This window comes from Pocillopora verrucosa, chromosome 12, assembly GCF_036669915.1.
Source record: "Pocillopora verrucosa isolate sample1 chromosome 12, ASM3666991v2, whole genome shotgun sequence".
In the NCBI taxonomy this organism is placed as follows: Eukaryota; Metazoa; Cnidaria; class Anthozoa; order Scleractinia; family Pocilloporidae; genus Pocillopora; species Pocillopora verrucosa.
The window spans coordinates 12,184,554-12,212,524 of record NC_089323.1 but is presented as its reverse complement, the minus strand read 5'-3'; the positions used below and the strand labels follow the sequence as shown (position 1 = coordinate 12,212,524).

Genomic DNA, 27,971 nt, shown 5'->3' with positions numbered 1-27,971 from the left:
CTAAAAAGTTCTTAATAAGTTACCTTCAGTCTTATTTATACTTGTAATGATTTAATAACAAAACGATACAAATTAACTCAGAGCGATTTCGAAACATTTATAGTAGTCAAGTAATCCGCATTATTGTAGGAGTCAGGTTGTAGCTAGGAGTAAACGCTTTCCAATTAGAATTATATCTCTAAGAACATGGAAGCCCGGAGGGGAGAGCTTATCTGAGATCTAAAGTTTTCAGCCAAATTTACAGGCAAAGTGCGCGAAATGTAAATGCCAGCCACTCGCCGGAGAAGGTGCAATTAATTCAACTCAAAGCTATGCGTTTGCCTTCAGTTCTAACGCAAATTAGATCAAAAGTAAGGGTTTTATTTATTTCCCGGGCAATTATAAGGCTGGAGGCAAATTCAAAATGCTTTCTGACCTTTCTCAACGGTCTTATCAACGTTTACATATCCGGCTCTATTATGATTAATGTAATTACATTACACGAAACTCACAACTATGATTGTAGAACATTGCCGTTTTCTTTGCATTTTACTTCTCTAATAAGAGTGAAATTGCAACTGTCGAAACCTCTTTCTTCACTGCCAACCCAATTCAGTAAAACCATCTATGGTCCATCCCGGCTGTCTCATCATGGCGATCTCCGGTCTTCGCAGTGTAGCAAGCCTCAGAAATTATATCGGCCACCCAACGAGTAAACAACTAAGATCTTGCTTTGATATCCTTTCCGATGGTAGAGCTCTCAGGAGGTGGGGAGAAACACGAAACGTAGTTGAGTGTTTCTCCCTATACTTCTTTCGTGCTCTAGTCGCTTGCTGCGTGCTTTACAACAGAACAGCGCACAGTCAAGGCCTCTCTATTTGTTAAATCAACGTCAACACATCCGGCTCTGTAGAGACTATGGTAACTAAATCACGCGAACCTCAGGACTATGATAGTAAAAAACCGCAGTTTTCCTTGCATTAGCTTCTCTGATAAGAGCGAACTTGCAATTGTCAAAACCTCTTTCTTCATTGCCAACCCAACTTAATAAAACCATCTGCTTCTAGCAGGTTAAGGGTCTCACAAAGCCCAACTTGAATGTTAATTTCAAATTGTGTCTGCATCTACTAATATGATGAAGATGTCCGCCTACTACAACGTCCTTTTAGAATAATACGGCAGGAAAAATTCGTGATTTAGCCGGTTTCTTTTAGCTCATTAATGTCTCCCTCATCAGGTTTCATCATAAAAAAGCTTTCCGACAATTGCATGATTAGGTTTAATACTGAAAGCAAAAATTTGTAACCGTGTACGTATGTTTTCACCCGGTTGATCTCTCGAAAGATCTCGTCAGTGTTGATGAAAGTAAATCGCCCAAACGCCAATTTCTCAACAAATCGCTGAGATCAAATATAAGTCATGTTTACAAGCGCAAAGAAAAAGTTCGGAATATCTGATGTAAAATTCACTTGCGAACCGGTTACCTGCATAAAAAACTGGACCTTACTACAAAGATCATCCATTTAACCGCTACACGACACGATCGACATTGGCAATCTTGAAAATTTCATAAGTACCTTGAAAACTGTCGACTGAAGCATAGACTGGGTTAAATACAGCCAGATGGGTTTAATATGACACTAAAAGTGTAACTACATTTCTAAGAATACAATATTCATTGTGGAAAATTAATGCAAATAACCAGACTCATCTCTCTCCAGAAGAAATCTGTCTCTAGCTTTTGTTTTTCTTTGAACCTCAAAGGCGAAATAGATGGTCAAATTTGCAAATGTATGGCGTGCAGATCCTGCCGGCTAAGATTAGTGTAAGATAATTTAAGATGAGAGAACCTATTCCTTAACTTAAACCTTTAAAACTATCCTTAAAAAAAAATACACGGATAACATTTAGTAACTTGACTACGTTTATATCCATGTAAATGGAAACTATAAACCAAAAGTACTTATTATTTCACCGGAACAGTGATGTGCTTGGAGAAGTTCCCTTGCAAGTTACTATAATTACATCTCATTCGGTTGTTCGGTGTTTACTGCTGCTGGCATCGGCGCCGCTTTCGCTTATCCCAGGCGCTGGAGCATATTAGTTTGTTAGTGGTGGACAGCTTGAGTGAGGCGGAGGAGCCTGATTGAAACCTGGAGGATGCTTGTGGTAACCAGCTGGAGGAGACTGGCTGTAACCTGTTGGAGGAGGCTGGTTGTATCCATCTGGAGAAGGCGGGTTGTAGTTCAACGGCGGAGGAGCATGTACTTGTTGCGTCGTCATCATGTGGGTTGAGACCATTTGTTGTTGCGGTTGGCCGGTGACGACCACAGTACCGGGTGTACGATAGCGGTAGGACGGACAACAAGCACAGCAGCAGCAGGATACGATGGAAATGATGATGGCCAAGAAGATAATCGTGCCGATAAAAGCGCCTGCAATAGCTCCACCGCTCCAACCACAGTATGAGGAACAAACTCCCTCACAACAATCCTCTCCAATGTCACATTCGTAGTCGTACGTGCAGGAACAAGAAGACGATTTACTGATGCATTTGCTATTACAGCATTGCTCGCCACTGTCACATTGGTGGTCGTATGAACAGGAACAAGAAGACGAACTACTAATGCATTTTTTATTACAGCATTTCTTGCCCCATCCACATTGGTTGTCGTACGAACAGGAACAAGAAGAGAAACTACTGATACATATGCTATTATACAACATTGTTTGTTCGATCTACATTGGTAGTCATACGAACAGGTAGAACATTGCCGTCTGCAAACATTATAGGCACAACATTTCTTATCAATGGAACAATCACTGTCGTAGTTACAGTAGGTAGTACCTCCCAAGGCAAAGAAACAGACGAAAAGAAGACATTAAAGTTCCTTAGAAGCCATTGTCTTCTCACAATTTCAATTGCGTGTGTTCGATGTGAGGAAATAATTAGATGAATTAGATGCGGTTGGCCCAACTTGAATTTTAATTTCGAATAGTGTCTGCATCTATCAATATGATGAAGATGTCCGCCAAATACAAGGCCCTTTTAGACTGAATATGGCAGGACAAAATCGGGATTTAACCGGCTTGTTTTAGTTGATTAATGTCTCCTTCATCAGGTTTCATCGTAGAAAAGCTTTCGCGACAAATGCATGATTAAGTGTAACTATATTTCTAAGAATACAATATTCATTATGGAAAATTAACGCAAATAACCAGACTCATCTGTCTCCAGAAGAAATCTGTCTCTAGCTTTTGTTTTTCTTTGAACCTCAAAGGCGAAATAGATGGTCACATTTGCAAATGTACAGCGTGCAGATCCTGCCGGCTAAGATTAGTGTAAGTTAATTTAAGATGAGAGAACCTATTCCCTAACTTAAACCTTTTATTGTGCCGGATAGTGTGCAAAATTCTCACAACGCACAACAAAAGGAAAAAAACGTCCCTATTGGCTGGTCAAAAATATGCCACATTTTATACTATGGTTTGAGCGAGAACATTTGATCCAGTTAACCGATAACTGTGAATTAAAAGCTCAAAATTTAAGGGGAAAATGCTAAAATCAAAAATCTAAATGAACTCAAGTGTCACTGGAAAATGTTTTGAAAGTCTAAGACCCGAAGTTATCAAGAGTTTTAATTGTTCAAAATAATGTTTACGCTGCCGTGCATGGTGCAATCGGAGAAAACTTGCAACAAAATGCTCACGTCATCTTATTTACGCACGCCCGTGCGTAAATAAAGATTTTGTTCATAGCGGTTCGATAGGACTTATATAGGGCAAGCACGCGCGCTACGTTATAAACAGTTCTTACCAATGAAACAATCACTGTCGTAGTTACAGTAGGTAGCACCTCCCAAGGCAAAGAAACAGACGAAAAGAAGACATGAAAGTTCGTTAGAACCATTATCCTTTCACAATTTCAATGGCGTGTGTTCGATGTGAGGAAATAATTAGATGAATTAGATGCGGTTGGCTGATTTTCAAATTCTCTCCAGATACTTAACCATGGAAACCCCCAAAGGGGTGATGGATGGTGGGAAAGGGACAGGGGAAGGGGAAAGGGAATCGGTAAGGTAAGTTGAAGGGAAAAGGGAGAAATGCTGTTACCATGCATAATCTCGTAACGAGTATGGTTCAATACCTTTCAAAACCGAAAGTTCCGGATTCAGTGGCTTTGGTAATATCATTTCTCCAAGCTGTCAAAGAAAACCGACACCAGCATTCTGTTAACCCCGTAGGTCATTCCAAAAAAATAAAAATAGTCTTTTATATATGATAAAAGTTCCTCCGTGCATTAGCCCACCAATTCATTACGAGGCTCTCATAAGCGGCAGCACTTCGTGGTTATAGGCTCCTGTAAGACAAATAAATATTACTTGGAGATCAAGCTGCCCTTATTTGCTCGTTTGTTTTTCTCTGTTTTAGCTGAATGATAATTCTATTTAAAATCCCTAACAATCCTTCAGTCTTATTACTCGGGCTATGCAGGTAGGCTGAGTCTAGGTTTCAGTGTCCTTTCTATCCATCTATCGACAACGTCGACAGTGTGTAAGCCTGCATTGCTGGAGGGTCTGCGGTATTCCTTTGCAAGTATGAAAGCGAAGCAACCGTGAAACCGGGGTGGCTGACGATAAAACTTGGGACTTGGTTTGCTCTTCCTAGGTCTCTTTGCTCTCTGCCTCTGGTGGTGCGAAGCTTTATTGAAAATCATGAATAATTGCTTCCCTTCTGGAACGCTTAAAGTACTTACAAACGCACACGCCATTCGCGGTAGACCCATACTAAAAGATATCGAGCGTCAGCTTCAAAACGGGTCGTTCCGCCAACCAAAGAAATGCCATAACAATGCCAAAATTACTCAAAACAATGCTAAGGGCAATGTCAAAAACAATGCCAAAGATACTCAAACGACCTCAAAATTACTCGAGCACGCTTGCACAAACGAACAAATACCGACTGTTTAATAAGAAGGGACTTCACTGAGGAATGCTCTGAGGAAAAAGTCAGAGAAAATATTCCAAGGAACATGAACGCCATATTTGAATTTTTCATTTAATGCGTTAACAGAACCAAGAAACCTTGGACTTATATCGGTGACAATAAGGATTAATTTTTTATTAGTTGTATTGTTTTTCTTAACGACGTTAAACAGTTTCTTCAACAGACTATCGTTTGTTCAACTATCACCAGCTAGCCTTTTGATTATATCACTATAATACCTTAAGCTTATACCGCTTATTTTAATGAGGTGTAATGTATCATCATACCTTTACAATACCTTCAAGGTTTTAAGCTCCGTTAATGTTTATGTTGTTATGATACGAGAAATTAATTATTGAACTCGTCATGAACATGTCATTTGAAATTTATATAGATAAAAATAATCCTGCACAGATATAATTACCCTACACCCTCAAGCATCTAGGCTCGGTTTATGTGTATTCTTTTATGATAAGTGTAATTAATGATTGGATCCACATGTCAATTGAAATTTCTATAGATTACTTGCACAAATTTGAGTAAACTGTACCATCAAGTATCTAAACTCGGTTAATGTTTATGCTGTTATATTGATCATTTTTAGCGTTTCAATAAAGCTTGCACTATTCATTTGTTGACTGACTATTTCACCTCTATTTTATTTTCGGCCTTGGGTATTCCTAACGCTTTGTCCACGGTTTTTGTGATTATTAGGATTCCAAGAAAACATTAAGCATGTACAATACTGGGCGGAATTTAGTTTTACAAGGATACGGGAGACCTCGAAACAAACATAGTATACAGGATATTTGACTATCTTTGTAAAATTGACCTAATAAACCCTTGATTTCCGTTTCCTTTGAATTAGCATACCAGTAAATCCTAATGTTAATTGAAAGAGATAAAAGGTATGCCATGTCAGGCAACAAATGTGAAAAAAGCAGCGGATATGCATGTTTTTGAGGGTGAAAATTTGCCGATTTTTGGTATATAGATTTGCAGATAGATAATATGTTTCAAACATTCTATTTCTATCTGATAACAAAGGCCACATTCACTTTCTTCAAGCTTGAATTTTTGATATTCAAAGATGCTCTTTCTGTGTCACACATAAGCCGGGGTAACGCCTCTAAGCGTCCAGTTTATCCTTCAGTTGTAATGGTTGAATAACAAAGCGATATAAATTAATTCAATTTGATTTCGAAACATTTATAGTAGTCAAGTAATCCGTATTATTGTAGGAGTTAGGTTGTAGTAAAAGCCAGCCACTCGACGGGGGAAGTGCAGACTGAAAGATTATTATGAATGAAACTAAGCTATGCGTTTGCCTTCAGTTATATCCAAACCTAGATCAACAGTAATGATTGTACAATTTCATGGACAATTATAGGGCTGGAGGCAGATTAAAAACGTTTCTCTTTCAATTTTACAGTGTAGTTTGGTATTCAACATTCTTTCTGACCTTTCTCAACGTCTTATCAACGTCGACGCATCCGGCTCTGTTATGATTATGGTAATTACATCACGCGAACCTCATGACTATGACTGTAAAACATCACAGTTTTCGTTGTATTTTATTTCTCTGATACGAGCGAACTTGCAATTGTCGAAACTGCATTCTTCACTGCCAACCTAGCATAGTAAAACCAACTGCTTGTAGCACGTTTTAGGTCTCACAAAGCCCCGCTTCAAATAGTGTCTGCATCTGCCAAATGAACATGATGAAGATGTCCGCCAAATACAAGGTCCACTTATTGAAGGACAAAATCGGGATTTAATCGGTTTCTTTTAGATGATTAATGTCTCCTTCATCAGGTTTTATCGTAGAAAAGCTTCCGCGAAAAATGCACGATCAGGTTTAATTCTGGAAGCAAAGTTGTAACCGTATACAAATGTTTTCACCTGGTAAGTCTCAAAAGTCACTTTCTCAAGAAATCGCTCAGATGAAATTTTCGCCACGCTTACAGGCACAAAGTAAAACTTCGGAACATCCGAAGTAAAATTCATTTGCGAACCGGTTATTTGCATATCAAACTGAATCTTACACACGAAAGCGGACTAACAAAAATTGATTTTTCAAAAAAATTGTGACAACACACAAATGCAAGTACTGCTCGAAATCGACAGAGCATTTGCTGTCGAAGGATCTGCTAAAGATTTGATCAACTAAAAATAGAAAATGAAAAAAGTAATTAATCACGTCTGTAAATAAGGTAACAGCTGAAATAAAGCAAATCAGTTATGAGCATTATGAGCTCGGTTGGATGATCCAACCTAGCTCATAATACCAACTTTTAACCTTTGTCATTCTATTACCAAGATTATCGTTTTGACTGCTATACGACACGATTGACATTCGTGAAACTACAATTCTAAGAATACAAAATTCATTCTGGAAAATCAATGCTAATGACCGGACTCATCTATCTCCAACAAAAATCCTCTCCACAAGAAATCTGTGGTACTTTTTGTTTTTCTTTGAACGACGATGGTGAAATAGGTCGAATTTGCAAATATACAGCGTGCATATCATGACGAAGATTAATATAATTTCATTTAAGATTAGAGAACCTATTCCCTAACTTAGACTTCTAAAACTATCCTTAGAAAATCTTACACAACGTTTTGTAACTTTACTACGTTTACATCTGTTTAAATGGAAAATATAAATCAAAGGTATTTATTTCACCGCAACGGTGATCTGCTTGCAAAACTTGCCTTGTAGGTTACTTTAATAACATTTCGTTCGGTTGTCAGGTGTCTACTACAGCTGGCATAGGCGCCACTTTAGTTTGTCTAAGCGGTGGAGAATATTGGTTTGGTGGTGGTGGACAGCTTGAGTAAGACGGAAGAGTCTGGTCGTATCCATCTGGGGGAGGCTGGTTGTGACTTGCTAGGGGAGGCTGATTGTAGTTCACCGGCGGAAGAGCATGTACTTGTTGCGTCGTCATCATGTGGGTTGAGACTATCTGTTGTTGCCGCTGTTGGCCGGTGACGACCACAGTACCACGTGTACGGTAGCGGTAGTAAGGACAACAAGCACAGCAGCAACAGGATGCAATGGAAGTTATGATGGCAAAGAAAATAATCGTGCCGATAACAGCCCCTGCAATAGCTCCACCACTCCAACTACAGTATGAGGAACATACTCCTCCACAACAATCCTCTCCAATGTCACACTGGTCGTCGGACGAACAGTTACAAGAAGACGATTTACTAATGCATTTGCTATTACAGCATTGCTCGCCATTGTCACATTGGTAGTTGTGCGAACAGGAACAAGATGACGAACTACCGATGCATTTGCCATTACAGCATTTCTTACTCAATCCACATTGGAAGTCGTACGAACAGGAACAAGAAGACGAACTACTGATGCATTTGCCATTACAGCATTTCTTGCTCGATCCACATTGGTAGTCGTACGAACAGGAACAAGAGGACGAACTACTAATGCATTTTCTTTTACAGCATTTCTTACTCAATCCACATTGGTAGTCGTACGAACAGGAACTTGAACAAAAAGACGAACTACTGATGCATTTGCTTTTACAGCATTTCTTACTCAATCCACATTGGTAGTCGTACGAACAGGAACTTGAACAAGAAGACGAACTACTGATGCATTTGCTTGTACAGCACTGCTCGTTCGATCCACAATGGTAGTCGTACGAACAAACATAACAACGCTGTCTGCAGACTTTATCTGTACAACAGGACTGAGGGTAGGAACAATCACTGCCGAAGGTACAGTAGGTAGCACCTCCCAAGGCAAAAGAACAGACGAAAAGAAAGCATAAAAATTTCTTGGAGGCCATTGTCCTTCACAATTTCAATGGCGTCTATTCGATGTGAGAAAACAATTAGATGCGGTTGGCTGGTTTCGAAACTCTCTCCAAGCACTTTACCATGGAAACCCCTATAGACGGTGGGAAGGGGGCAGGGGAAGGGGAAAGGGAATCGGTAGGGGAAGTTGAAGGGGAAGAGGAGAAGAGAGGTGAAATTCTGTTACAATGCATAATTTCGTAACGGGGATGGTTCAGTATCTTTCAAGTCAGGCCAAAGCATTAATTGACTTGAAAGCCAAGAGATTGCACAAAGAACCTAAAGACGTCACAAATATATGTTAAGGCTGTCCACAGGCGGCCCACGCTTCACCTGAGAGATGATCATCTTGCGCAATAATAGTCATGAAGGAATTATAAGAGTTTGTATGGGAATATTTACGACCGCTCTGAGGAATAAAACAATACGTCAAATTCTTAATAAAAATATCTCACCTTACTTCCACAGCGTATCACTTATTATCTGACCGCTTACTTTGATGAAAAGAACGCATTTTAGCCAGTTGTCAATTTAGAGGTTCTCAACGTACACGAGAAAAGCCCAAGGCTGAACACTCCATTTCCAAACGCTCGATGTTACCACCATGGGTGCCAAGTTACAGTGGGGTCCCCGGCGAGGCTCAGTTTAAAAAGGAGGCAAGGTTACCCAGCTGGTTTTCAACGGGTCACCATTAGATTCCATCCACCAAAACCACCTTGGTCGAGAGGGACTGAGATGGAATGATGGACAACTCATGACTTGTTATACTAAATGAAAATTACGAAGCTACGACAACATGCCGACTTATCCCGATGACCTTAGTATATTATTTGTTTGGGAAACTGCGTCAAAACTTTTTACTCAAGAGATGGTAAGTATTAATTTATTGTTCGATTGTAGTATTATGAAACATTTTACGCAATTTTATGCAGACATTTCACGTATTTAAAAGGTGCCCAGATGTTACGTAGTTTTGGTGGATGTAATTAGGGAACATCCACCAAAACTTTGACCGAAACCATCAACAATATATTTTTTAGTTTTGTCTATAGCCACTGTTAGATGTTCAGGGAGACAAAAGATTTATACCAATAATTAGCAGTTAGTGCTCTGGCTAATTATTTTTTATGGTGCACAATTGCTGACCGACCAAACGTTCATAATGATTATCATAACTCATAACACATAGAATAAAGTGGTTTTGGTGGATGTTTCTCTCCATCCACCAAAACCACCATAGCAGTTTCTGCTACTTCCTTACAGAAGACTGATGTGACCTGCTATTTGGAGTACATAACCACAATATATTTCTTTGTATGTAGAGATATTTTGCAAAGTTCTTGAGTCAGCACCTTTTATTATTGAAACCATAATCATAACATGGTGCACAATATAGAATACAAAAGGTTCTGGTGTGGCAATCATGTAATCTTGAAACAGGAGAGTTTTAAAGATGACGACTTAAACAGACATTTGCAACAAAATTCCAGGTCCAGAAATTTCTTCCACTATTTCTGCTAAAATCATAACCTTTAAGTGCAATAAAGCAGCACATCAGTAATTGTTATCAGGGGTCTGAAAATCCTATAAATCTTTCACATTTATTTCAAGTAACCTGTTATTTCACATGGATGAATAAGTATACACTCAAGATGAAGAATGTCTTACATTTTACAAATTATTTCCCTTTTTATGGATAGACAGTGAAAGGCCTTTGCCACATTGGTGAATCAAACCATTGTATACCATGGATTTTCTAATAATTATTTGTTTTTGCTCACAATATCCAGAAAAATGGAGGGGATAAATTTAAATAGCAAATTCTATTAATGGTTAAAATTAAATAACATTGGAAGATCAAATTAACTTTGTACTGTTTAAAATTCAGTTTTGGTTTCTTGCTTATTCCAGCCTCTTAATATTCAAAAGCATTCCTTGTCATTTTTTTGTTCTTTTGTGTAACATAACTTGAAAAATAAACACAGAGAAAGGAAACCACAAAGGATTAAACTTGAAGCTAAAGCAAAGTTTAAGTTGAGCCATAGCTGATCCAAACACTGAGCACTTTATATTGTAACCCATTTAGCAGTAAAGTTTATCTAGTATATGTCTGCCAGCTTGTCACATTTCTTACCCCTCTCCTTCAAAAGTCTCTATAAATAAATTTTTCTCTGTGGTCCCTAATTGATGATAAGTATATTACAGCTCCTCAATTTCCCTCTCTCAAGACAAGGTTACTCTAAATTTAACAAAGTAATGGACTTGATAAAACTCAAACTATAACTCAGCTGACTGCTACTTGCAACCTTAATTTCTTGATATCAGTATACAATAATCAATGTTATAAATAAGAACCGTAATGCTTAATTTTGCATTGATTACCTTCCTCCTTTTCATTTGCAGACCAGACTGGAACCTCTATAGGTGTGTTTGCTTGTTTTGAGTGGGGATGGAAGAAAAGGAGTCATGCCGCATATCTGATTTATTAAACCAGATATGTTCTGTTTATACATGAGTAGAACTACCTTGTTTTCTGGAAAAAAATGAAATTTCTCGCATTTTTATCTGTGTTTTGCATTCAAACTTCCTTGTGTCTTGGACAAGAAATCTTATTTTCTTGAAAACAAAATCTTTGTTTCCGGCCTTCTGTAATAGGTAAATATAACAGTGTAAGATAAGTGACAGTGTATTTCTCAAGTTAATTTTTGGAATGTGACAAAACGGAAGTGTCATAGCGTGATAAAGAGCCAACATATGATTGCTTGATAGAAAGCAAAAAATGCAGAATTGCCTATATTTTCTCCTTTGTCAGCAGCATATGTTAGTGAAAAGTTCTTATAATTGTTAACTTCTAAACCATCTTCAATTTAGCCAAGATTGAACTGTTATCACGTTTGTCATAAAAGTATTCTGAGATCAATGTCATATGACCCATTCATGTATTTGACCTTTCAAATTAGCAAGCCATAGTTGACAGTAACACAAAGGTTGAGGATAAAAAGAAATTATTATATACAGTACTTCTTCTGCATCTTTTCGTTTCCTTTTCTCTCCAGCTGTTCTATCTATGCCGTGTTGGCAATTGAACACTTTCCTTCCCGAAATTAGGAAAGGCACACCAGTAAAAAACGAATTTTTGCTCCTTAAATATCTCATGCATCTTCCCCGAGTATTTTGTGACTTCTGTCCGAAGAAGGAGGTGTAAGCATTAAGTTAACATAATTACTGACCCTCATAAAATCCTATTGTTCTCTCTCAGCATTATATCGGCGATTTCAGCCTGAGAAAGTATTCATATTCAGTCAAGTCCAACTGTCTGAGGAAAACGGTGGCGGTCCTTTTTGGTAGCAAGGAAATTATCAGGGGTAATCCTAAACGCGCTAAAACGTTCAATATTGCAGTGGGCTGGCTGCACTGCAATATTTTTAATAATGCAGCCTGCTTCCAGCAATATTTTTAATATTGCTGCATGACTGTGGTATTTACTTCGTTACTTTTCCACTCAGTAATTTTTGAAAATTCGCGAATGTCCGCGCATAATTTATGATGAAGATCTGAAGTTAAAAAGTAAATGAATACACCATGAGAAGTACCATTCCAGGAGACGTACAGACGAAAACATTTTACAGTTTATTTAGGGCACATCTGACAATGACAGTCTTTCTCACTTGTAAGAAATAACAATTTTCGTACTGTGAGTACTAATTACAACTGACTGATTATAATCTTCGCTCTGGTTTTCGTCTAAAACCTTTTCGCTTAACCCCTGTAACCCTGTTTCTTCCCTTTGTCCATCATATTTTCCGACCTCTGGCTCTGCGTTATGAAAATGGCAGATTCGTCTTCCGAAGAATCCTCCATCAAGCTTCAAAACAGTAGCAACTCTTTGCCTTCCAACAAACAACTCAAATAACCAAGTGCATTGCGTTAATATACAATGCAAATTACGTTTGCATGAAATTCAATCACACACCTGAAAGATGTGGAAAGTTACATAATCTTTACAAGGATTTAACAATGACTAAATTCCGGGAAATGAAAAGGGTTATGTAATTTGTATAACTACTAGACAATACGTGCTAATTGCATTGTTGGAGAGAGAAAATAGTAGGATTTCATGAGAGTCAATGATTATATCATCTTTGCAAGTAGTTAACAATGGCTGAATTGGGGAATGAAAAAGGATTATGCAATTTGTATTATTACTGGACAATGCTTGCCAGTTGCATTGTTGGTGTACCAAAACATCAATATGAAGGGGCGACCGAAATCGTCGATGTAATGCAGAGAGAGAACAATAGGATTTTATGAGGGTCAATAATTATAATAGTTAATTACTGAGGTTCGCAGCATTATTGGGTATAATGCTGCGAACCTCAGTAATTATCTATTAACCGATGATTCCACAATTGTGGTATCATCCAAGCCATGCCAGAGGACTTGAACTAAATAAACTAGTGAGAATGCACAATAGCGATAGCAAAGCTTTGTAATGCCAAAGGACTATATCAATATATATATATATATACACCGGTGTTCTCGAAACCTTTGACAGCTTTAGAGAAAGAAAACTTCGTCTATCCTGTATCAAATTCCGCAATAAGTTTATGCGCCTCATCAACAGAATTTAAGTATCCTAAATTATCTGCATGTCTACCATCAAGCAATGGTTCGCGACTTAAAATTCTCGCTATGCTGTTTCTGTTTGTTCCTCAAGAATCATGGGATTTACAGCTTCGGATGTTCGGCTACATCACTTGCGGATTTCCGAGAATCTTCGGTTATGTTTTGCAAGTCATTAAATATTCCATCTCAGTCCCTCTCGACCGAGGTGGTTTTGGTGGATGGAATCTAATGCTGACCTTTTCAACGATCGTGTGTCAAGGTCGATGTGGACGCCATGACTATTATTGCGCAAGATGATCATCTCACAGCTGGAGCTTGGGTCGCCTGTGGGCTGTCGTCATTCAAAAAAACACAGTCATTCGTAAATATTGATCTCCGATAAAGATATCTTTCTTTAATTTTTTTTAATGAGTACTAGTGAGCAGTAAACAGCTATAGATCTTGTCAACTTGATTTGTTTTCTCCCAACCGTTTCGTCTGATCACACAGACTTCGTGAGGGAGTTTGAACAAGATGGTTTAAAGAAACTTATTATATACCTTAATTACAGAGTACAATTCACGTTCCAACAAGGCCGTCAACAGCAATAAATACTCACGTAACGTACGTGCAAATATCACTGAAGTTCTGCGCGATGTTGAGTTTAATTTTTGGGCTCTCGGATTTAAAGTTGAGTGAAGATTTCGAGGTGCAAGGTTACACGAGTTGAGCCTTCGTTACAAGGGAGCTGATTAGCGCGGTAAAAAGCGATTGATCTAGTCGTGACTGGTTTAAGTTCTGGATCTGCTGAAGAAGATTGAACGATCCGAGGTTTCTTTTGACAAGTTTTGAATACTCTACTGAAAAGATCTGATGAAGTTAGAAGTTTGTACAACAACAAGAAAGCCGTATCATTATCCATGATTAACATGTACCTTGAAACAACCTCTCTTGTAAACCCAAGTTTCTTACCATTATTTTTGCAGTTTACAATTTACAGACGCAACTCCACTTCATTAATATAAAAAATCTGAGAAATGCCGCTTCAAAAAATAGAATATAAAAAACTTTGATTTTAAAAATGCAATATGCACAAATTAGTTTCCTGACATTGAAGTAATTGTGACTTTTTTACTTGATAAAAGTCCGCTTTAAGGTATTTTCTTTTCTTTTGATTAATATTTTTACCATAAAAATCATTTTTTAGCTCTCAATAGAATAAATTGAAACATCATAAATATAAAGGCACTAATTCTATGGAGACATATCCGGATCCATTGAAAAACTAACTAACTGTATTTCCGCAAGCATCCGCCGTGATTAGAGGAAATTAAATGACGAACTTCCTGTAAGATTACTTGTCACGCAATTCGAGTAACGAGGACATTAAAGCTTACTGTCGAGAAATCTACGACTGGATAAGAATCTTGGGATAGCAATCATAACTGTTCTTTAAATTCAATCCAACCTGTTGGCAGATCACGGCAAAGGAGTCTATCTCATACCTGAATACGTCAAATAAAATGAGTTGCTGTTTGTTTCTTCTTAGATGTCTGACTTGCTTCAGACATCTAAGTACTTGGCTAGTGAGCGGGACGCCATCGAAACGACTTGTCATTGTACCTCAGATGAAGGATACACAGTTGGATAAGGTGGCGGATAAGTGGGTGGTGCCTGGTTGTAACCCTGAGGAGGCTGATTGTAACCCATTGGAGCGACGGAGGAGCTTGTACCGGCTGCGTCATCATCGTGTGCCTGTGAGTTGGGACGAACAGTTGTTGCGGTAATGAATAAAGGGGTAAGTTTCTAAAGAAACTGTGATGCTGTGTCGGTGGGAGAGTATAACAGGGTGTTTAGTAATATCAACTGAGTTGATAACGTAAATTGGTCACCGTAAATACTGTAAGTTTAACAATTTTCTTTGGAGACGTTATCTATACAACAGGATTCAAGGACCGAACAATCAGAGCGTTTCGAACGGTATTTACCATTTCCAATTCGAATTATGTCACTGGGAACATGGAAGCCCAAATTTTTTAGCCAAATTTACAAGCAAAGTGCGCGAAATGTAAACACCAGCCACTCGACGGGGAAAGTGCAAACTGAAAGATTACAACTGATTAGACTCAAATCTATGCATGCGTTTGCACCGTTATATGCATGATCCGCGCGGACTGGGGCTAGGAGGGGGATTGGTTTCTACAACATGCTTTCTGACCTTTTTCAACGTCTTATCAACGTCGACACATCCGGCTCTGTTATGATTATGGTAATTACATCACGCGAACCTCATGAGTATGATTGTAAAACATAGCAGTTTTCCTTGTATTGTACTTCTCTGATAAGAGTGAAATTGCAATTGCCGAGACCTCTTTCTTCACTGCCAACCCAAGTTAGGAAAACCATCTGAGGTCCATCGCGGCTAGCTCGTCATGGCGGTCTCCAGTCACCGCAGCGAAGCAAGCCTAAGAAATTACATCGGCCGCCCTTCGAGTGAACAACTACGATCTTGCTCTGATATCCTTTCCGATGTCTTGAGTGGAAGGCTACATCAGTCACAGTAGCAGAGTTGTACGGCGTGGTCATCTAGAGCAATCTTTCTGTTCATGTGAAACACGCGCCTTAAACAGTTTGTTTTCTAATTGTCATGTGAAAATAAAATTCTGTGCTTTCACGAGCTTCAATTCCGCCGGATTTCACTAAACATTTGACTTCTATATTCTGTATTAGAGACTGAAAAACTTCAGGTAAACGTGTTAAATTCAACCTGCCGAACTATTTTCGTAGATTGTGGTGATGTTTCGTAGATGTTTGATGATTTCAGAACTTGATGGTTTGACATTTTTGACAGCTTTAGTCTTGTTCAACCAATCAGATTATTTGAACTATTCTAACAAGGATTCTGATTGGCTTATTGTAGTGTGCGTAATGAAAGTATAGAGCATGCTGACGACACTATTGTTCGCTTTGGAAACAAAGTTTGTTTCGAAAACTAGAAGTAATGCGTGGGGAATTGATCAGCGTTGACTGTGCTCTGTTCTGTTGTAAAGCACTCGGAAAGGTGGCCAGAGCACTCAAGAAGTGGGGAGAAACACCCAAATTCATTTCGTCTTTCTCCCTACACTTCTTTTGTGCTCTAGCCGCATCCGGCGTGCATTACAACAGAACAGAGCACAGTCAAGGCCTCTTTATTTGTTAAATCAACGTTAACGTCAACACTTCCGGCTCTATAAAGACTACAGTAATTATATCCGCGAACCTAAGAGCTATGATGTAAAACATCGCAGTTTTCCTCGCATTTACTTCTCTGATAAGAGCGAACTTGCAATTTTCGAAACCTAATTCTTTACCACCAATCCAAATTAGTAAAAACATCTGCTTCTAGCAGGTTTTGGGTCACACAAATTTTAATTTCAAATTGTGTCTACATCTGTCAATATGATGAAGATGTCTGCCAAATACAAGGTCCTTTTAGACTAAATAATAGGAAAAAATCCGGGATTGAACCGGTTTGTTTTAGCCAATTAATGTCTCCTTCATCAGGTTTCATCGTAGAAAAGCTTCCGCGACAAATGCATGACCGGGTTTGAAACTGAAAGCAAAGATATAACCGTATACATATTTTTTCACCTGGTTGGTCTCAACAGATCTCGTCAGTTTTGATGAAAACAAATCATCAAAGGCCAATTTCTCAATGAATCGCTCAGACGACATTTTCGCCATGCTTACAGCCACAAAGTAAAACTTCGAAATATCAGAAGTAAAATTCACGTGCGAACCGGTTATCTGCATAACAATCGGCAGTGCATTAACAAAAATTTATTATTCAAAACGATGGTGACAATACACAAATGTAAATACTTCTCGACATTGACAGCATATGCTGTCGTAAGATATCCTAAAGATCTGATCACCTAAAAATAGAAAATGAAAAAAGCAACAAATCTCACTGAATGCTTACATCTCTAAATAAGGTAGCAGCTGTAATATAGTAAATCAAACCGAGCTCATAATACAAATTTTTAACCTATGTAATTATATTACTGAGATTGTCAATTTGACTGCTAAGCGATATGATCGACATTCGCAATCTTGAAAATTTCATAAACGGAAATTGATTGAGAACTGTCGATGAAACTATAGACTCGGTTAACCACAGCCTGATCGGTTTAATATGACAATTAAAGTGAGACTACATTTCTAAGAATACAATTATTATATTCATTCAGGAAAATCAATGCAAATGGCAGGACTTATCTATCTCTAACAAAAATCCTTCTTCACAAGAAATCTGCGTCTACTTTTTGTTTTTCTTTGAACGACGATGGCGAAATAGATGTTCAAATTTTCAAATATACAGCAGGCAGATCATGGCTAAGATTAGTATAATTTCATTTGATTAGAGTACCTATTCGCTGACTTATACTTCTTAAAACTATCCTTAGAAAATCTTACATAACATTTGGTATATCGGACTACGTTTACATCTATGAAAATGGAAAATAAAAACCAAAGGTTTTTTATTTCACCCGAACGGTGATCTGCTTGGAGAGGTTACTTTGCAGGTTACTTTCATTAGATCTCGTTCGGTTGTTCGGTGTTTACTGCTGCTGGCCTCGGCGCCGCTTTAGCTTGTTCCAGCGGTGGAGGATATTGGTTTGGTGATGGTAAACAGCCTGAGTAAGGCGGAGGAGCCTGATTGAAACCTGGAAGAGGCTGATCGTATCCATCTGGAGGAGGCTGGTTGTAACATAGTAGGGGAGGCTGGTTGTAGTTCAACGGCGGAGGAGCACATGCTTGTTGCGTCGTCATCATGTGGGTTGAGACCATTTGTTGTTGTGGCTGTTGGCCTGTGACGACCACAGTGCCGGGTGTACGATAGCGGTAGTACGGGCAACAAGCACAGCAGCAGCAGGATACGATGGAAATCATGATGGCAAAGAAAATAATCGTGCCGATAACAGCCCCTGCAATAGTTCCACCACTCCAACCACAGTATGAGGAACAAACTCCTCCACAACAATCCTCTCCAATGTCACACTGGTCGTCGGACGAACAGTTGCAAGAAGACGATTTACTAATGCATTTGCTTTTACAGCACTGCTCGCCACTGTCACATTGGTAGTCGTACGAACAGGAACAAGAGGACCAACTACTGATGCATTTGCCATTACAGCATTGCTCGCCACTGTCACATTGGTAGTCGTACGAACAGGAACAAGAGGACGAACTACTGATGCATTTGCCATTACAGCATTTCTTGCCCGATCCACATTGGAAGTCGTACGAACAGGAACAAGAAGAAAGACTACTAATGCATTTGCCATTACAGCATTTCTTGCTCGATCCACATTGGGAGTCGTACGAACAGGAACAAGAAGACAAACTACTGATGCATTTGCTTTTACAGCATTTCTTGCTCGATGCACATTGGGAGTCGTACGAACAGGAACAAGAAGAAAAACGTCTGATACATTGGCGTTTACAGCACTGCTCGTTCGATCCACATTGGTAGTCGTCCGAACAGACAGAACATTGCTGTCTACAGATTTTATCTGTACAACAGGACTGAAGGTAGGAAAAATCACTGTCGTCGTTGCAGTAGGTAGCACTTCCGAGCTAAAGCCGAATCATCATCCTTGATTTACATGTACCTTGAATCACCCACCCTTGAAAACCAAAATTTCTTAACATTAGGTTTACAATTTAAGATCGCATCTCCCCTTTCTTAATTTAAAAAAAAAAGATCTGGTATATTTCATATTAAAAAGTGAAATATTAAAAACCTTGAGTTTAATGGAAAATCATGACGTTACAATATACAAAAGTTAGTTTCCTGACATTGAAGTAGTGGTGACTTTATTACCGAATAAGAGTTCGCTTTAGGGTATTTATTATTCTTTTTTTGTTCATTTTTTTTCTACAATAAAAATCATGTTCTAGCTCTCTATAGAATAAATGGAAACATCGTAAACAAGGGCACTAACTCTATGGAGACACATCGATCGTAAAACCAACTGTATTTCCGCAAGCATCCGCCGTAATTTCATGAAAATTAATGACGAACTTCCGGGAAGATTAATTGTCACACAAGTAATGTTCCGTAGGTCACGTTTCGATGGCGCCTCGCTCACCGGCCAAGTCGCCCAGAAGCAAGTCAACATAGAAACAAATGGCAACTCATTTATATACCGTATTCACGTATGACATAGACTCCTATATGAGTGGTAGAGAGTAATTTTGCATTAACCAGTCTAGGCGTTGGATTGAATTTAGAGAAAAGTTATGATTGCCATCCCAAGATTCTTATCCAGTCGTCGATTTCCCGACAATAAGCTTAAATTTCCTCGTTAGTCGAATTGCTTTCATGCTCAGTTAGATTGTAAGCTTATGAACGGTGAAAAAAATCAAACACAGCTAGCATAATTCTAAAATTATCACCACTAATCGGCGTTACCACCAGCCCTAAATAATCGCTAAAAACTACGACTTATCCACCAGTTGGCGTTATCCGGCTCAGAGGACCAGAATGAATTGTCGCGTTAAACGCTTCCGCCACAAAGATAAGTACTGTAATTCACAATTCAACCATTTATTACTTTTTCTTAACCACGAGGTCGCGTAAAATCACATGACCTTAACGTTAATAATTCAATGGCACGCAATGCGTGCAAACAAGGTAAAAAAATATATTAATATATATAGGAAGTCTGCAAGTCGATTTTTGCGTGGAACAGTGCTCATTACATTGAAGCAGAGAAGAATTAATATTATGAGAGGGAAAAAGGGGCGCAATATCGATGTTCAGTCGCGACAAGCCAACTACGTCTCGTGTTTCTCCCTGCGCTTCTTTCGTGCTCTAGCCGCTTCCTGCGTGCTTTGAAACAGAACAGAGCACAGTCAAGACTTTTTATTTGTTAAATCAACGTCAACACATTCGCTTCTGACTAGGATTGTAAAACATCACAATTTTTCTTGCATTTTACTTCTCTGATACAAGCGAACTTGCAATTGTCAAGACCTCTTTCTTCAATGCCAACCCAACTTAATGAAACCATCTTCTTATAGTAGGTTTTGGTTCTCACAAAGCGCAACTTGAATTTTAATTTCAAATAATGTCTGCATCTGCCAGTATGATGAAGATGTCCGCCAAATACAAGGTCCTTTTAGACTAAATATGGCAGGACAAAGTCGGGATTTAACCAGTTTCTTTCACCTAATTAATGTCTCCTTCATTAGGTCTCATCGTACAAAAGCTTCCGCGACAAATGCATGATTAGGTTCAAGACTGAAAGCAAAGATGTAGCACTATGCATATGTTTTACACCTGGTTGGTCGCGACAGATCTCGTCAGATTTGATGAAAACAAATCGCCCAAACACAAGCTTCTCAATAAATCGTTCAGATGAAATTTCCGTCACGTTTACAAGCACAAATAAAAAGTTCGGAATATCCGAAGTAAAATTCGCTTGCGAACCAGTCACCTGCATATCAAACTGAACCTTACACACGGCAGCTGATTAACGGCAATTTATTATTAAAAAAACATTGCTACAACACACAAAGCTGAATACTGCTCGACATCGACATAACATATGTTGTCGAAGGATCTGCTGAAGATGCGATCAGCTAAAAGTAATACTTTACAAAGGTAGCAGCTCAGATATTGCAACAACAACCTGGCCAATTCAAAAAAATTTAAGCTGTGATATTCTATTACCGAGATTGACTGTTATACAACACGATCGACATTCGCCATCTTGAAAATTTCATAGGCGGAAATAGATTAAAAACTATCGATGGAAGCATAGACTGGATCAAATACAGTCACATCGGTTTAATATGGCAGTTAAGTGAACCACATTTCTAAGAATACAATATTCAATCTGGAAAAATGATGCAAATGGCCCGACTCACCTTTCTCTGACAAAAATCCTCTCCACAAGGAAACTATGTCTACTTTTTGTTTTTCTTTGTGTGACGAAAGCAAAATGGAAGATTAAATAAGCAGATATACAGCATACAGGTCATTCTATTCTTCATGTACTCCTTAAAATATTGAAACTATCCCTAAAAAATGCTAACATAACATTCAGCATTCAGTAACTTGACTACGTTTACGCTTACGTAAGTGGAAATTAAACCGAAAGATATTTATTTCACCGAAACAGTTCTGTTGGGTGGTTATTTTTATTAGCACGTGTTCGGTTGTCCAGCGTTTATTGCAGCCGGCATCGGCACCGCTTGAACTTGTCCCGGCTGTGGAGGATATTGGTTTGGTGGCGGTGGATAGCTCGGGTAAGGTGGAGGTGCCTGATTAAAGCCTTGAGGAGGCGGGTTGTTACCAGCTGCTGGAGGCTGATTGTAGTTCACCGGCGGAGGAGCATGTACTTGTTGCGGCGTCAAGTGTGTGTGAGTTGAGACCATTTGTTGCTGTGGCTGTTGGCCGGTGACGACCGCAGTACGGGGTGTACGATAGCGGTAGTATGGGCAACAAGCACAGCAGAGACAGGACACAATGGAAATGATGATGGCGAAGAAAATAATTGTGCTGATAATAGCGCCTGCAATAGCTCCACCACTCCAACCACAGTATGATGCCGAACAAACTCCCCCACAACAATCCTCTCCAATGTCACAATCGGAGTCGTACGTACAGTAACAAGAAGACGATTTACTGATGCATTTGCTATTACAGCACTGCTCGCCACTGTCACATTGGTGGTCGTATGAACAGGAACAAGAAGACGAACTACTGATGCATTTGCTATTACAGCATTTCTTGCTCGATCGACATTGGTAGTCGTACGAACAGGAACAAGAAAACGAACTACTGATGCATTTGCCATTACAGCACTGCTGGCTAATGTGACACTGGTAGTCGTTAGAACAGGAACAAGTGGACGAACTACTGATGCATTTGTTATTACAGCATTGCCCGTAAGTTCCACACTGGTAGTCGTACGAACAGTAACACCTCTGTCTACAGACTTTATCTGAACAACAGGACAAACTGAGGGAACAATCGCTGTCGTAGTTACAGCTGGTAGCAATTCCCAAGGCAAAAAAAAAGTCGATAAGAAAGCATAAAAGTTTCTTTGAGGCCATTGTCCTAGCACAATTTCAAAGGCATCTGTTCGATGTGACGCGGTTGGCTGGTTTCCAAAATTATCATATATGGTGGCATTGATGGGGATTTTGGGGAAGGGGGGGGGGGGTGGAGAGGGGATGTTGAGGGGAACGAGGAGAAAGTCCATAACATTTAACCAAAGAAGGTCATGAGATGCCCCGGTATTACACTCTAGGACAGGGCAAACAAACTGGCCGCACCGAACGATGCAAAATTAGTATTTTTTGTTTTCGTTTTCTTCGGCTCGACTTTTGAAGAAGCGTACTTAACTTTTCGCGTACTCCTTATGCGATCGATAAGATGCACCGTAACCTCCGCACAGCCACACCTTCACCCGCAACTCCTCCCCCCCCCCCTCTCCTTCCCCGAGGTAAAACGGAAGAAAGGGAACTTCTACGAAAACCTGACACAAATCGTATTCTGTGAAGTCACTCTAAACTATGCAAAATTATGTAACTTGATAATATTTTTTGCTAGCGTGAAAGGTAATGGCTGATACTACTTTGCGAAACGAAACGAAACGAAACGAAACCAGACGAGATATAACGAAACTAAAGGAATTATGCAGATGTATTTTCTAATAAGGTAAGTGATTCGCTCCTGTGATTGAAGCGACTATTTTAATTTGAAGATTTCACCACTAACTGATCTTCACGTACATGGAATTTATTTTGCACTCGTAATAGAAGAAGAAGTAGTCAACTGTAGTCACACTTTTGAGATGTAAGTCGCGTAACGAACTTCTAGGTTTTAAATAACTAGTGACCTGATCTATTTTTGGCTCGTTGCGCTAAGATAATTAAATATTCACAAAAAAAGTGACAAACGGTTTGAAAAATGCAAATCAGTAAGGGTAACTTCCAAAAGGGTTTTGGAGAAATCGTCAATTGATAAGAAGGATTCTAAGTCATTTCGCTAAATAGTAATTTAGGAAGAGTTACTCTTTTGCGATATCGACTATTTTTTCCGCTGCGGTGACAATGTGACCTCTTTCATGTCACAAAAATACATTTAAACATTACAAATTAGTTAGTACAGAACCAAACATTTTGGCATCTTCTTATTTCTTAAACCGTATTAAAAATATACTTTGCAAAATAGTAATTTTAGGAGAGACACTATTTTAAGAAGTAGACTATCTTTACCCAACAATAATGTCGTTTTTTTCGGGTCACAAAAATTCATTAAAACTTTAAATTATAGTATATTCCGATAGATCTTGGTCACCTCCTATTTCATTATCCATGTAAAATCAATTTCGCAAAGTAGTAACTTTATAGCAATTACTATTTTGCGAAATGAACTATTTTCACTGAGCGGTGACGATGAAGCCATTCTCGCGTCATACAACGGCTTTGGTAATTTGCTAATTTGAAATATTTAAATTTATTTTCGTAACATAAAAGATGTCACATTGTCACCGCAAGGTGAAAATGGTCGATTTCGCAAAATATATGTAAAAAATTAAAAATCCTCCTTCACGATTAACGTTTACTCCGAAATTATTGTGAAAGTTATCTCTGAATATTAGATAATATACCGCATTATCCTTTTAGTTTCGCCTGGTTTCGTTTCGTTTCGTTTCGCAAAGTAGAATAAGCCAAAGGTAATCGAGATTCACAACAACATTGAAAAGAATTCATTTTCCACGCCTAATTCGGGTAAATTTACAATTTACTGTCCGCGTTCAAATGTATACTTTGCTTTAAGGATACAGAAAAAGATTATGAGCAATTTTTGGTATAGGACGTATAGAGCAAGAAGAGGACGATGTTCGATTCGCATCGCGCTTTCTAAACTAGATTTCAACGTCCAAGCGGTTTCTGCTTGCATTTGTAAACAGTGCCACGGTCGTCGAATAACGTTGCATCATTTGCCGCAAAATCTCAAGGTTTTCATAGATTTCATTGAGAGATAGTTAAGATGCAAGTGTGAAGAAAGAGTGTACTCTTTTCTCAATCGAAAGAATGGCTGCAAGAAACAAATAGCTTTGATCTAACAGCTACGCAGCACCGTTTGCAAAGAGACCGAAAGTTAAAGGCGACTTCTATATTCTGTATTAGAGACTGAAAAACTTCAGGTTAACGTGTTAAATTCAACCTGCCGATATATTTTCGTAGATTGTGGTGATGTTTCGTAGATGTTTGATGATTTCAGAACTTGATGGTTTGACATTTTTGACAGCTTTAGTCTTGTTCAACCAATCAGATTATTTGAACTATTCTAACAAGGATTCTGATTGGCTTATTGTAGTGTGCGTAATGAAAGTATAGAGCATGCTGACGACACTATTGTTCGCTTTGGAAACAAAGTTTGTTTTGAAAACTAGAAGTAATACGTGGGGAATTGATCAGCGTTGACTGTGCTCTGTTCTGTTGTAAAGCACTCAGAAAGGTGGCCAGAGCACTCAAGAAGTGGGGAGAAACACCCAACTACATTTCGTCTTTCTCCCTACACTTCTTTTGTGCTCTAGCCGCTTCCGGCGTGCTTTACAACAGAACAGAGCACAGTCAAGGCCTCTTTATTTGTTAAATCAACGTTAACGTCAACACTTCCGGCTCTATAAAGACTACAGTAATTATATCCGCGAACCTAAGAGCTATGATATAAAACATCGCAGTTTTCCTCGCATTTACTTCTCTGATAAGAGCGAACTAGCAATTGTCGAAACCTAATTCTTTACCACCAATCCAAATTAGTAAAAACATCTGCTTCTAGCAGGTTTTGGGTCACACAAATTTTAATTTCAAATTGTGTCTACATCTGTCAATATGATGAAGATGTCTGCCCAATACAAGGTCCTTTTAGACTAAATAATAGGAAAAAATCCGGGATTGAACCGGTTTGTTTTAGCCAATTAATGTCTCCTTCATCAGGTTTCATCGTAGAAAAGCTTCCGCGACAAATGCATGACCGGGTTTGAAACTGAAAGCAAAGATATAACCGTATACATATTTTTACACCTGGTTGGTCTCGACAGATCTCGTCAGTTTGGATGAAAACAAATCATCAGAGGCCAATTTCTCAATGAATCGCTCAGACGACATTTTCGCCATGCTTACAGCCACAAAGTAAAACTTCGAAATATCAGAAGTAAAATTCACGTGCAAACCGGTTATCTGCATAACAATAGGCAGTGCATTAACAAAAATTTATTATTCAAAACGATGGTGACAATACACAAATGTAAATACTTCTCGACATCGACAGCATATGCTGTCGTAAGATATCCTAAAGATCTGATCACCTAAAAATAGAAAATGAAAAAAGCAACAAATCTCAGTGAATACTTACATCTGTAAATAAGGTAGCAGCTGTAATATAGTAAATCAAACCGAGCTCATAATACAAATTTTAACCTATGTAATTATATTACTGAGATTGTCAATTTGACTACTAAGCGACACGATCAGCATTCGCAATCTTGAAAATTTCATGAACGGAAATAGATTGAAAACTGTCGATGAAACTATAGACTCGGTTAAACACAGCCTGATCGGTTTAATATGACACTTAAAGTGAGACTACATTTCTAAGAATACAATTATTATATTCATTCTGGAAAATCAATGCAAATGGCAGGACTTATCTATCTCTAACAAGAATCCTTCTTCACAAGAAATCTGCGTCTACTTTTTGTTTTTCTTTGAACGACGATGGCGAAATAGATGTTCAAATTTGCAAATATACAGCAGGCAGATCATGGCTAAGATTAGTATAATTTCATTTGATTAGAGTACCTATTCGCTGACTTATACTTCTTAAAACTATCCTTAGAAAATCTTACATAACATTTGGTATATTGACTACGTTTACATCTATGAAAATGGAAAATAAAAACCAAAGGTTTTTCATTTCACCCGAACGGTGATCTGCTTGGAGAAGTTACTTTGCAGGTTACTTTCATTAGATCTCGTTCGGTTGTTCGGTGTTTACTGCTGTTGGCCTCGGCGCCGCTTTAGCTTGTTCCAGCGGTGGAGGATATTGGTTTGGTGGTGGTAAACAGCCTGAGTAAGGCGGAGGAGCCTGATTGAAACCTGGAAGAGGCTGATCGTATCCATCTGGAGGAGGCTGGTTGTAACATGGTAGGGGAGGCTGGTTGTAGTTCAACGGCGGAGGAGCATATGCTTGTTGCGTCGTCATCATGTGGGTTGAGACTATTTGTTGTTGTGGCTGTTGGCAATTGAGGACCACAGTGCTGGGTGTACGATAGCGGTAGTACGGGCAACAAGCACAGCAGCAGCAGGATACGATAGAAATGATGATGGCAAAGAAAATAATCGTGCCGATAACAGCCCCTGCAATAGTTCCACCACTCCAACCACAGTATGAGGAACAAACTCCTCCACAACAATCCTCTCCAATGTCACACTGGTCGTCGGACGAACAGTTACAAGAAAACGATTTAGTAATGCATTTGCTTTTACAGCACTGCTCCCCACTGTCACATTGATAGTCGTACGAACAGGAACAAGAGGACCAACTACTGATGCATTTGCTATTACAGCATTGCTCGCCACTGTCACATTGGTAGTCGTACGAACAGGAACAAGAGGACGAACTACTGATGCATTTGCTATTACAGCATTTCTTGCCCGATCCACATTGGAAGTCGTACGAACAGGAACAAGAAGAAAAACTACTGATGCATTTGCCATTACAGCATTTCTTGCTCGATCCACATTGGTAGTCGTACGAACAGGAACAAGAAGACGAACTACTGATGCATTTGCTTTTACAGCATTTCTTACTCGATCCACATTGGAAGTCGTACGAACAGGAACAAGAAGAAAAACTACTGATGCATTTGCCATTACAGCATTTCTTGCTCGATCCACATTGGGAGTCGTACGAACAGGAACAAGAAGACGAACTACTTTTACATTGGCTTTTACAGCACTGCTCGTTCGATCCACATTGGTAGTCGTACGAACAGACAGAACAACGCTGTCTGCAGACTTTATCTGTACAACAGGACTGAAGGTAGGAACAATCACTGTCGTAGGTACAGCAGGTAGCACTTCTCACGGCAAAGAAACAGACGAAAAGAAAGCATAAAAGCTCCTTAGAGGCCATTGTCCTTTCACAATTTCAATGGCGTCCGCTCGATGTGAGGAAATAATTTGATGAATTAGGTGCGGTCAGCTGGTTTCCAAATTCTTTCCAGAACTACCATGGAAACCGCCACTGATGGTGGGAAGGGGGCGGGGCCAGGGGAAAGGGAACGATAGGGGAGGTTGGTCTTAATTAAAAAAAAAAGATCTGGTATATTTCATATTAAAAAGTGAAATATTAAAAACCTTGAGTTTAATGGAAAATCATGACGTTACAATATACAAAAGTTAGTTTCCTGACATTGAAGTAGTGGTGTCTTCATTACCGAATAAGAGTTCGCTTTAGGGTATTTATTATTCTTTTTTTGTTCATTTTTTTTCTACAATAAAAA

At 38.9% G+C, this 27,971-nt stretch overlaps 5 protein-coding genes and 2 long non-coding RNA genes across 7 annotated transcripts; 1 reads left to right on the top strand and 6 right to left on the bottom strand.

The window, feature by feature from the left end:
- Positions 1-63: 63 nt before the first annotated feature.
- On the bottom strand, positions 64-2,882 carry LOC131785113 (keratin-associated protein 9-3-like). The gene is given in 2 exon segments (XM_059101958.2): positions 64-2,697; positions 2,700-2,882. Coding segments are annotated over 2 exon segments (801 nt in total). The 3' UTR covers positions 64-2,079.
- A 2,139-nt stretch (positions 2,883-5,021) lies between these two features.
- On the bottom strand, positions 5,022-9,339 carry LOC131785103 (keratin-associated protein 5-3-like). The gene is made up of 2 exons (XM_059101947.2): positions 9,246-9,339; positions 5,022-8,807 (listed from the first exon to the last, which is right to left on the bottom strand). Exon 2 carries the CDS (start codon positions 8,781-8,783, stop codon positions 7,719-7,721), a length of 1,065 nt encoding a protein of 354 aa, XP_058957930.2. The 5' UTR covers positions 8,784-8,807; positions 9,246-9,339; the 3' UTR covers positions 5,022-7,718.
- LOC136277447 (uncharacterized) lies at positions 8,551-11,810 on the top strand. Its single transcript, XR_010715882.1, has 2 exons — positions 8,551-9,661; positions 11,194-11,810. It is a non-coding gene; the product is annotated as an uncharacterized lncRNA (long non-coding RNA).
- A 129-nt stretch (positions 11,811-11,939) lies between these two features.
- LOC136277448 (uncharacterized) lies at positions 11,940-16,192 on the bottom strand. The gene is made up of 3 exons (XR_010715883.1): positions 15,614-16,192; positions 14,901-15,150; positions 11,940-13,747 (listed from the first exon to the last, which is right to left on the bottom strand). It is a non-coding gene; the product is annotated as an uncharacterized lncRNA (long non-coding RNA).
- A 1,007-nt stretch (positions 16,193-17,199) lies between these two features.
- Positions 17,200-19,605, bottom strand: LOC131785085 (uncharacterized). The gene is made up of 2 exons (XM_059101932.2): positions 19,588-19,605; positions 17,200-19,014 (listed from the first exon to the last, which is right to left on the bottom strand). Exons 1-2 carry the CDS (start codon positions 19,603-19,605, stop codon positions 17,971-17,973), a joined length of 1,062 nt encoding a protein of 353 aa, XP_058957915.2. The 3' UTR covers positions 17,200-17,970.
- Positions 19,606-20,523: 918 nt separating this feature from the next.
- On the bottom strand, positions 20,524-22,549 carry LOC131785106 (uncharacterized protein DDB_G0272530-like). The gene has a single exon (XM_059101950.2). It carries the CDS (start codon positions 22,501-22,503, stop codon positions 21,589-21,591), a length of 915 nt encoding a protein of 304 aa, XP_058957933.2. The 5' UTR covers positions 22,504-22,549; the 3' UTR covers positions 20,524-21,588.
- A 3,113-nt stretch (positions 22,550-25,662) lies between these two features.
- On the bottom strand, positions 25,663-27,655 carry LOC131785105 (keratin-associated protein 5-3-like). The gene has a single exon (XM_059101949.2). The coding sequence runs from the start codon at positions 27,599-27,601 to the stop codon at positions 26,432-26,434; it is 1,170 nt and encodes a 389-aa protein (XP_058957932.2). The 5' UTR covers positions 27,602-27,655; the 3' UTR covers positions 25,663-26,431.
- Between the last annotated feature and the right edge of the window lie 316 nt (positions 27,656-27,971).

Excerpts from the sequence above, each read along its gene's own strand:
- LOC131785105 (XM_059101949.2), bottom strand. The coding sequence starts at position 27,601 with ATGGCCTCTAAGGAGCTTTTATGCTTTCTTTTCGTCTGTTTCTTTGCC.
- LOC131785103 (XM_059101947.2), bottom strand. The coding sequence starts at position 8,783 with ATGGCCTCCAAGAAATTTTTATGCTTTCTTTTCGTCTGTTCTTTTGCC.
- LOC131785106 (XM_059101950.2), bottom strand. The coding sequence starts at position 22,503 with ATGGCCTCAAAGAAACTTTTATGCTTTCTTATCGACTTTTTTTTTGCC.